We start from the raw sequence: 11,407 nt of genomic DNA, 5'->3' as shown, positions 1-11,407 counted from the left end.
CCTCCTGAGAAACTTCTGCAAAGCTACAAAGAATCACGTCTAATCCATTTAAACTCGGACCTGCGATAGCCGATCTGTTATCACGTTTAGGTGAACTTTAATCGCCCGCTTAATTGCTAATTTGTTTTTCGATCTAATCAGTTGTTTACTTTGTTAAAGGCTACGCGCATTTCCTGAACTGCGTCTTTCTCTAGATTAAAATAGAAATAAATACGCGGATTTGGGCGCACAATGTAAGTCTTACACGGTTACCAGCGAAATCAATCGCGTTTGCCAACTACATAAACTGTAACTGAAGACTTTGATCGCGCCTGTTATAAAATTAGTTAAAATAACAAAGCGAAAAACAACCCTAAACAACTTGAGAACTCTTTTGTTTATCTAAGGAATGTGCACAGGACGGAATTTGCGTTCAGTTGACAGATAGTTTTAATTTACGCCAGATGGCCGAGGCATTCCTCGTGCGCGCCGCATTTATCAAAGGCAACCGACCGCCTCTAAAACGATGAGTAGAGAGATATAAATGTGCCGAGTTGACAACTAATTGCATACCCCTCGCAACCACATTACGTGAATCTGAGGACTTTCTGGTCTGGGAAAAGTCGGCGGAACGAGATTTTTGTACAATAAGAAGGTTTGCTGTAAAAACACCGACTGCAAACCGAACTTGGGTGGTCTATAAAACTGTCAGACTTAAAATAAAGGAGTTTAGGAGCTTTTACGCTGAAGAAGTGTGAGATTCATCTCCAGTGGTGACTTTGCAGTGTGTTGACTGCTGTGAAATAGAGCGATCTCCGTCCGGCCGGGGAAACAAGTGATTGAGTGGCTCTCGCAAAGGAAGCAGATTATAGCCCTGAAATTGACGCAAGATAAGAGCTGGGTGTTAGATTGATTTTACATGGCAATGGAACAGCTGAGAAAAGGCGATTTATCCGCGAAGGATATCGTTGAAGAGTGTACAGGAATGGAGACAGGAAACCTCTCGAGTGCTGAAACGATGACCATTTCGATGAACGGACACAAGGAAATGACTACCGATACATCATTGATCTACCGTTCAGGAAATTTACATCAGGTTGCGATCCAATCCTCGCTCTTCCCAGTCGATATAAAGAGTCCTGAACCGAAGCGAAACCACATTACGGGTAAATCCAACATGCAGTCGCGAAGCAAGCCTTATCTTTCCGAAGAAGTAAAGCCGCCATTTTCATACATCGCGCTGATCGCAATGGCTATTGACAGCTCTCCGTACCGCATGAGAACCCTGAATGAAATCTACGAATTTATTATGATGCAGTTTCCATATTTTCGGAGCAATCAGCAGAAGTGGCAGAACTCCATTAGACATAATTTATCCCTAAACGACTGTTTCATCAAAGTTCCCCGGAGCTATTTTGGCAAGCCAGGCAAAGGGAACTACTGGACGTTGCATCCAGGCTCAGGGGATATGTTCGGAAGCGGGAGTTTCCTGCGGCGAGCGAAGAGGTTTAAGTGTCGTCCTCCACAGAAACCCAACGAGCCGGCATTTGTGCGCAAGGTAAATTCCAATCATCATTTTAGCTTGTTCGTGGACGGGTTCAGCCAGCAACTTCGAAGTTTGCATTATCCAACCTACTGTGACCTTAACGCAATACCGCACAGAATCAGCCCTGGAGAACCTTGTGCAACACGGTCTGTGCATTCGCAACTTTCCCCAATACAAAACATTCATCGCCCAACCGCGCGCTATGCCTCTTTGGACGGTTTTCCGCGCCTTCACGTCGGCGCATTTCAGCCCGTGCAACAAACTTCCAAATCTCGACGAAGTGGAAGCTTTATGATAAGCGAACTGATCGAGCAAAAACCGCTGGAAATGACTGAGTAAGATATAAAAATTAACTCACTAGTTTTTTTAACAGAAGGACCGAATTGATGCAACTCAAATGTATCAGCCTAAAGGCCACCTTTGCAAGCCTCTAGTTCCCACAAACAACAAGGCAATGGAAATTGAGGAACCCAGGTACTTTTCAGTGATTGCAAACGAATTGCTTATATTAAACATTATCAATATTTGATAGTCACTCAGGAGATATTCAGCTGTATTCAGTTCCCAAATCATTTATTTAATTTGTCTTATAAGTCTCGTTTTAGAGACTAGTTATCGATATTAGAGGAGCGCAAAAAAGCTGTGATGTAGAAAGAAAAAAACGATTACTCTACGTGTTAAGATAATTAACTAGTTTGTTGCAAGCATTTTTCCCATCACGAAATGATGCAGACAAAATGTTTTCTGTATTAAAACGATTAACAAAGACAATTACACAGTGGATTTTGCTCTTTATCCAAATGTTTTCATCAAACTGGCATTCAGCAGGCGCGAAGCTATTTGATTTGTTAAGCAATCATTTAAATCACATTTATTGTGTTAGCCACCAAGAGCAAACAATATGTTTGCGACCTTAGTACTTCGTATTGTTCTTCATTGTGTAGAAGTTTTTCGGTGCGTGATGATCGATGTTTTTCTGACGATTTTGCCATGTGACGGGTCAACAGATTCATAGTAAGTTTTTTGGGCCAAAACTCAGTTTAATTTTATTTTCAATGATTGTCGACTGAGTTTTTCAGCTTCAAGTTCTTGATCTGAAATGCTGTCAATGTTATTTATATTAATAACCAGAGGATCAAAATCTCGGTTGCACGAGAAAATAAATCTAACTTAGAAGCAGGAAGGATGTACTGGACATCACAGTTTGTACAAGTTTTTGTTAACCCACCACAATCTTACATTATACAAAACGAAACAATTAACCTCAGGAATTTTTATGACGTTGGTTGTACCTCCCTCCCTCTTAGTAGTAATAGCTTGAAATAATAATAGGTGAATACTAATCGAGTTATACGAGCTATTTTCCACTAGTTTTTGAATAGAAATAATCGGTGAATAAACGAGAGCAAAAGCTTAGGTTTAAATGGATCATTACGAATCTAATAAAGCTCCCTTGAAAGACAGAAGGAGTAATGTCTTGCTGTTTCATATCTATATTTAGATCGGTTAATTCTACAGTTCGCCTTGTCAAAGTTGTTTATATCGACGGAAGGGTGTAGCAAAAGACGAAACCATACACAGGAAACTAGAAATGGGTTTCTCCCCGCGCAACTGCAAGCTAAATTCTTTTAAGAGAAAAAGGTCGTTACTCTTGTTTTAAAGGCGGAAAGCCTTATATTTCTGGCAAGCCTTTGTTTTCTTTGGGTATTAGATGAAGAAACATTTTAAAAGGTCGTTTAATCCAGTTTGTAAATCCGCTAGTGAGTGCAATCCCGCTGTGCGAATCATATCCCCGTTTCTAATACTCAGATGTTTGTGAAAGATAAGCGTTCCAGATTTCCCCTGGCCGGACAGAAAAACAATTTTTACAAGAGATTATAAACATTTTTATTAGTGTCCGAAAGATGGTTGTTGATTGAAGTAATTTCTGGAAGCAGTTTTCGGCGGAAAAGGCCATTGTTTAACCCAAGAGTTTAGGAAATTCTTTGTAGGGTTATTAGAAAATCGATGCCTCCAAGTCTACTCTTCTTTTGTTGATAATGTTCTCAACTTTAATCTTTTTTAAAACCTCGATAACTTTTTACATTGCTTTCTAATCCCCTTAATATCTGTATTTCATACCGCGCGGTGGTTCCCTTAGTTGCGTTGGATACAATTGTGTATTTACGTATTAAGCGGCATTTTTTTTGTTCCACACCCTAAAACCGATGACAACATTTGCACTTTCTAATTTGTTCCTCCACTGAATGTTTGACGCAATTCTCGAACTCATGCGAAAATTCTCCGGCAATAACTTGGAAAAATCTCGATTTAACACCACTGACTTGTGATCATTTCACGTGAACTGTAGATGTTTGATGATAAGGCAAAGTAAGAACTCGGCTTTGGGAACTGTAAATCCGTTTACAACGTCTGAAAAAACAACGGAATGGAATAAAACCTTCTAATGCCGCATAATTAAGGCCGAAACTGCATGCAGGTTTTACATCTCCAATTTTTGGTGTTTAATTGACCTCGTGTCTTGCAAAAGAGGACATTAAAATACACTTCATCTCAGCTATAAGTTCCTTTATTGCATATGTAGTATTTTCCTTAAAACATTATAACAAATTAACGTAAAGCCATCTCAGATAGGCATCAGCAACATTACTTTACTTGACGGTTAATGTCGATTTAGACAACAACTACAGCTTCCTTATCGTTCAAAATCGTGATATTTAAGGTTCTTAACCCAGCTGCATTCTTGCAAAATTTCCTATGACATGTAGATAGGTAGTCATTTAAGACACCCGCATAAAATTGTCGAAACATTCCTCTAGTTTCATTTTGCCTACAGTTCATGATGTTTTTATCGAAGAAGAACTCGTTTTTATTTATGATTGATACTAATTTATAGAAGATTAAACTTCTCAAGTAAAGCTTGCCTTCAAGTTGTAAACAAAAAAACAACTCTTCTTATTCAGTTTTAATTGTAAAAAATTACATGACCTTATTACAACAAATTTAGAATAAAGATGAGAGACGAAATGTCCACTTTACGACAATAACAAACTGCGAATTTGATTGAAACGCTAGTTACGTTTCGCTTCAGTTGTTTTACCCGGCCATCAAAATAGATCTCGTCTTCACCGCGATCACAAATATTTTCATATTATTCCTCAATCAGCTGAAATCTAGACAGCGAAAGTTAAACTCTTACTGTTCATTAGAGGCGGCGTAAGTTGTCGGGACCTAAACCTCTCTAGTCATAAGATAAACGTGGTTAAAATCCACCGTATTTTCCTGCTCGGCAGTACTCACCAGAATATCACTAGGTGACAACAAAAAGGCTAAGAAAAGTGGCAAGATTTTGTGGAGTACTTACAAGTGGGAGAGTGTATTAAGATTTCTTCAACCACCAACATATAATTGTGGTTTTTCCGCGTACATATTTACGTCACAGGGACATCTGGAGGAAATGTTTTGAGGCTAGAATCATCGGATAAAAAATAACCTTGTTTTCCAGTAGGGGGATGTTGCAAGGGAACAAGTCTTGACAGAACTATCCTGTTTTTTTATGTTTTTGTTTTTTTTCTAATTAAATTTTCAACGGGTTTTAAAAGGATATTTCAATCTATAACTCGCCGAGAAAATGTTAACTGGAGCATTGCACTGGAAGTATACTTTGATTACGTTTAACCGCACTCTTCAGTTCAGCATCACTGTTACGAAATACGTGAAACTCGACTTAATCTTTTTTCATCTTTGTTGTAGCGTTTAAGTGCGAGGTTTTCTCGAATTTAAAGCAGGAAATATTGTTAACTGCTGGAACTCGTAGCTACGTGTCCTGCTATCTTGCTGTGCTGTCTAATCCATGCCAATTTAACATCGGGTGAATAAATTGAAAAAGTTTTTTGCGGTAAAAGATCCGCATTCTCTTTCCACCTCTTTTCTCAAATTCTCTAAGTCTACTTGGGAGAATCTTACCTCAAATCAAGACCGTTTCACCTTCGACCCCCTATGATCTGCTTAGAGTTAGGTTTCTCTTGGCTACTTAAGGACCTTAAGCAATGCTACTTGAAATTAATAAAAAAAAGTAAAGAGTTAGTTATTAGTCGTATTTAATCAGACGTAGACAGACTGCTTGGCTAAAAGCAAATTCTAAAGAAATTTTAAGTCTCAGAGTTCCTAAAAAAGCCCTGGCGCGTGACTCTAGTAAAGTTTAAGTGGAATTTTTACATGGTGGTCAAGAATTCGAGTTTGACTTGGGCGTGAATCGAAACGAACCATCGCTTTGTCCATCTCAATACAATTAGAGATGTTTTCTTTAACCGCAACATTAACTGTCAACTTCTAAAATTGGCTTTCTGTTGTGAAAGCACCTTTCACTCGCCTGGAACAAAGAAAATATGTCAAAGATAATTTTAGTTAAGCTTTGCATGAGGCGTACAACTTGCTGTCGGTGTGTTTAAGTAAATACACTTCCTAGGTGTAATTCAATGGCTTACGATTGCATTCTGTTTCCAATTTGACGAAAAAACATATTGTTTTGTTATCATTTTTGTCGGCTTGTTTTGACGACAGAATTCAAACCTAGCTGTTTTCTCGCAAATTACTGAAAGAAAAACTTCGGGAGACATTTGCTGATTTAGAAACGTATTTTGACTTGTTTTTTTAGCTGTTAGCACCATCAAAGAAAACAAGCGAATGTGGGGTTGCTAACAATAGAACACGTTGGTATTCACGAATATAGTTTTGTTTTCATTAAATCTTAGCTCTAAAACAGTTTTAGCAGGCTTGTTTTACAAAGGCATCGTGTTGACCCCTTGGAAGATTAATGATTATCACAGATGAGATGGATTTTGTAGTAAATCGAATTGAACCGAATTCTTCTAGTCATTTCAATAATTACTGGACTACAGTACTCTTAATTTGCTTCAAGTATACACGAAGAGAATTCGATTTGACCGATAAAAATTTCAATTTTCAACTGAAGTATCTCTTGCGACTTAAACAAATAAACCGACCCGTTTCAACTTTGGTTTAAAAGGATAATATTTTTACAAACAAAACTTGATGATGAAGTCAAAAGGTCTTAAAACAATGCATAAACGAGGCTTAAATTCCAAGCATATCAGGTTAAATGACTAAGCTTAAACTATTCTCATCCAAACTCCATTTCATGTTTCTTTAACAATAATAACCAGCGCTTCTCTTGATCTCAAACCACTGTATTGCAAAATAACAATGAAAATAGGATGTAATGCTTTACTCCACGAGTAATAAGGAAACTGGTACAAGCCTATTGATATCACGCGTGCCGGTATCATTGATATGATAATTATTTCACGATATCACTACGAGATACTGCATGTGATAACAGTGTATTTTGCTTTCTTGTTAGGTAGACATACAAGGTTATCGCTAGCTGGGATCAAAGATATGTATATCGTATAAAAACTCACAACCTTGATAAATCAAATCCTACTTAACTACCAGTCACACAGCCGATATCATAATTACTTACTAAAGACATTTCCCTGACATTGCTAACAATGCCAATTTCTCTGGCCTACGTGATCAGTTATCTGGCATCGTTGAAATCAATTATGTCACTTCGTTTTTGAAAAGGACTGCATTGATCAGATCTTGTAACATTCATTCAACCGTACGTGATACTGAAGATTAAGAACTCCATTTATGAAAAGCTCCACAGGCTTTCTCTCGCCCAAATAAAGTCTGCATCCTTCCCAAGCTGACCGGTGTTGGTATCTTCTGACCTAATACCTCCTCTCTCTACCCCCTGCCAGATGGCGATGCTTACGCGCACGCGCAGTTAGTAACTTAATGATGAAACTTTTACCAATTGCATAACGAACACAACAAATTTAAAAGGTGACTGAGAATGGAAGATTATTAATGGCAGGTGTCATTTATGAAAAACACCCTAGTTAGAACTGATAATTTGTGCAAAAAATTCGTTCCTTTTTTCGTACTTAGTCTCCAGTCATCGGATAGTGAAACGATAGCTTCTAGTGCCTGCTTCACGCGTGTGGGGCATGCGTGGTCGTACATGCATGGTCGTACATGCGTGAAACTACATACATACATACATTTTATTGAACACATCTCCGTCTTGGGCTTTTCAGTGAACAAACTCTAACGCGCGTGGCCTTAACTTGAAAACATTAAACCTTTTTTTTTAAAGTGCAATTTTTGCGCCTGTAACCTCAATCGCTCTACAGCAAAATGTTAAAAGAAGCCATCATAGACGGTTAGATCTGTTGCATTTTCGGTTTTCAGCTATTGCATGTTATACAGTTATATTTAGTTCCCACCGTGATCCTCAAGTCTGCAATGCACAAGTGCATGTTATGCATGTCTGTCTTCGATGGCCGGCGTTCCACTTGAAGCAAGAAAACTACGTTTCCGAACAGAACCCAAATCTCTGTTTCAGCGCTTTTTGTATCTCTTTACGTCTGTCAAGTTTTCAACTGCGGGAGAGTGATTGAAAAAATGGCCGAATTGGTTTTAGTTTGTGGAAGAGCAAAAGCTTGATATCTACATTTTACAGGTACATTTCTCCAACAGACTTTTCCGTGCAGCCTCCTAAAAAATTTGACAGCCCATAGCACTTGCCACAGAAGAGCACATGATCCCATTAGTTTGATATCCGGCTGTGGTTAACGTGTTTGGAAACTCAAAAGCCACCCAGAGAACAACAACACCCAAATGGAACCGATCGCGCACAAACAAATACTAATGCATGTGCGTCCGTAGATCAACCACACGATTAACTTAGTTGAACGCAGCTTTTTCTAAGTTTTTTTCTTCAAGAAGTTGCCAATGTTATGGAAGCTTCGTATTCGTGTTTTTGGATGTGCGCTGTTGAATCAAACGATACCAATTAACTATCTAGGTGTACGCGCTTTCGAATCCGGCTTCTTGCGTGCATCTTAACTCGATAACACACAGACAAAAGCTTTGATCAATTGGTCATTATTCTATCAATAGGCTTTCTAGGTTGTCTGTGAGAACAGATCGCAGGGTATGCATGTTGTGAGGTCTGCAGTGCTACAGAAAATCCAATCATAGCGCTGACGAAGGGTCTGGGTCTCACCGCATCCGCCAAACAATAACACACAAACTAGACAATCTGTTTCCGTTTGAAAGACTTGACCTACCGCACTCTTTGTCAGTACTACGCCCAAGGATTCGATGAAATATTGAATTAATTTCTTTACATTTTCAAAAGCATAGTTCAACCCATTTATAATTAAAAACGAAACACACTTGAGTCATTTCCTTAAAGGAAGCTTTATACAATTAAGAGAACTGTCTGTTGCCATGCAAACCTGGCAGTTTGCGTAGTAAACCAGCTGGCAACGCCTATGTACTTCTTCAGAACCGGTTCAAGCGGTCACATAGGAACAGCTCACTTAACGATATGATTTTAGTGAAAAAATAACGTGAGATCAGTAGTTTCGATGCAATGTTTCCAAAAGTTTCTGCGAATAAGTTTTCCATAGCGACTTTCTCCCGCGACCGTTGAACAATGCTCTGGGAAAGGAGCCAAGATATGAAGAGGGAAATGAGCAGTGAGTGTGGGACATTTCTTAAATCAAACTGGATTGCTTAAGCAAATTTCCATAAACTTGAAAATTGCCCATTTGCTGGTCTAGCTCGGACAAATTATTTCCCTAACCGTTGTGGCTGTTATTTGCAAAAGGCCTAGCGAGTGCAACTTCTTCTCCGAGTTCCCAAGCGCCCTGAAAACTGACTCTGTCTGCAACTGACTCTGTCTGCTGATTCATCTTTCTCGGAAACTATGGCCCTATCATGGTGCGTTTCCTAATTCAATAAACAATCGATATGCTTTCTCAAAATTTGAATATTTTACTTTACAAAGAAAACAATGATTACAGTCGCTGATCTCTGCCTAATTTTGAGGACTCTCACATCATTCTATTCTGTTCTCATCATGTTTGGTTTCGTTTTGGGAGTTGACTGAAATATCACGGCGCTCATTGTGGAGTCATTTTAGCCACACAGGAAACATGCTTGACGATCTTATTTGAGTTGATAAGGTGGCTTTATTTCCTTACTTGCTGTGTTCGCCTAACTGGATGACATCGCAAGTTCAGTAAATTACTTTTACTAACCAATATTCTCCTGGCTCATCGTAAAAAAACTTTTTTCGGGCCGAACTATTTGTTGATTTGTTCAAGCAGTATTATGTGGAGGGGAGGGGAGATGATAGTTAGAGCGACTTCTCCCACCCCCCCTACCCAAACAATCTTTACGACCAATGGTTTACGTCTACATTGCTGAAATAAAGTCGCAATCTGCTTGTTCTTGTTTTATATTCTGATTTATTGAAGCGTTTCTTGATCAGCAGAAAAAGAAAGTAATAGAAAGAAAATGAGCTGGGAATTATCATCAAATCCTTGGCTTTATATGGTGGAAACATTTGATTTTATTTCACTTTGGGAAAACAATGTTGACCTAAATCAAAGCTGGGAAGATGGGAATGTTGATGCGAGGTTTGTACAAGTAGAAACTTGCGTGTACTCTGTTAAATTCTTGCGAAATTTCTGGATGTAGCCAGTCTGTCTATCCAGAAAGTTGACAGATAAAATATTCATGTGGTTTCGTACAATATAATTCGTAGTGATTACGATTCAACAATTCCCGCGGAATGTTCTCAATGGTATAAAAAATGTTTTTTTCTTATACAGCAGGACCTGAAAAGCCCATGCTTCCAACTTACCAACTCTTTTTGCAGTTTTTCATACCACGGCCAGGGTCAGCCCTCTAAGTCTTGGATTTTTGCGATACGTGACCAGCTGGAGATTCTAAATTTGTGGTTTGGACCAGGAGACGACATTAAGAGCGGTCCATTATGTGACAAGTTGAAATACACAAATGCGCGCTGTCTAATCGCTTAATGTCGGATGCACTTGAACTCGTGACGGCTTTCTCTGTCATTTAGGGCTAAACCGAAAGATTTCTTCTCGCAGCGGGAGAAATTGACGCACGACATTTAAAAAAAAAAAAAAAAACAGAGGAAAAAGTTCTTGCTTAATGAGATCTCCTGAGTCCTGGCCAGCAGATCCTGCTGCCACAAAGTCAATGAGTCTAGGCAGAAAACTTTTAGGCGAGATTAACCATAACCTTTACCTTCATCTTTGTGTTAACGGAAACGATGGCCTCCAAGTTTTCCCTTTTTGTTTTTATTGAGAAATTGAGGAATTATATAGATTAAAAATTTTTGCTCTTGAATAGGAAAGAGAGGCGTAAAGATAGACTTCCTTCTTAAACATGATGAAGATATTGTGCAGTATCGAATTCCACGCAGAATCGAACAGAAAACAGTGAATATTTGTCCGTCCGATTGAATGATCCTGAGGAAATTTTTATATACCAAAGTATCTTTTTTATCATTTTTATGCATGTGCTAATTGTAAAGGGAGAAAATGTCTTCAACACAAGTCACATCAGAGAAGATGTGCTATCGCTGACTGCTTAATCAAACAACTCTGAAATACCTCAAAGATAATCAAACTTTCCACAGGCTCGTAGACCAAGTACTGGTTAAATAAATATGAATGATGCGTAAAAAAGACACACTCTTTTGGCGACAGCTAAGAGGGAAAATAGAGAGCAAGACGGTTACATGAACCCAACATGAGTCACTTTTATCTCGAAATTTTAAAAAAGTTTAAGAGTAAACAAGATCAAAAGAAACAAACAAAAACTGATGACGTGTTTTATAACGAGCTGTGGTTTTTCCACTTTAAGGCTGCGCTCGACTCTATCGCGAATTTAAACTCTTCTTTATTACCTGCCTCTGGGCTTTTTTTGTTTCTCTTTTCGATATTTGTACAATATTGATCCCAGATC

At 38.6% G+C, this 11,407-nt stretch overlaps 1 protein-coding gene across 1 annotated transcript; it reads left to right on the top strand.

Annotated features, from left to right (window-relative positions):
• The first annotated feature begins 275 nt into the window (after positions 1-275).
• On the top strand, positions 276-2,991 carry LOC111321774 (hepatocyte nuclear factor 3-beta). Its single transcript, XM_022924741.2, has one exon. The coding sequence runs from the start codon at positions 899-901 to the stop codon at positions 1,862-1,864; it is 966 nt and encodes a 321-aa protein (XP_022780476.1). The 5' UTR covers positions 276-898; the 3' UTR covers positions 1,865-2,991.
• The last annotated feature ends 8,416 nt before the right edge of the window (positions 2,992-11,407 follow it).

The sequence above is a fragment of the Stylophora pistillata genome, chromosome 4, assembly GCF_964205215.1.
Source record: "Stylophora pistillata chromosome 4, jaStyPist1.2, whole genome shotgun sequence".
In the NCBI taxonomy this organism is placed as follows: Eukaryota; Metazoa; Cnidaria; class Anthozoa; order Scleractinia; family Pocilloporidae; genus Stylophora; species Stylophora pistillata.
The sequence above is the reverse complement of the archived record's forward strand: the minus strand, read 5'-3'. Positions and strand labels throughout refer to the sequence as shown.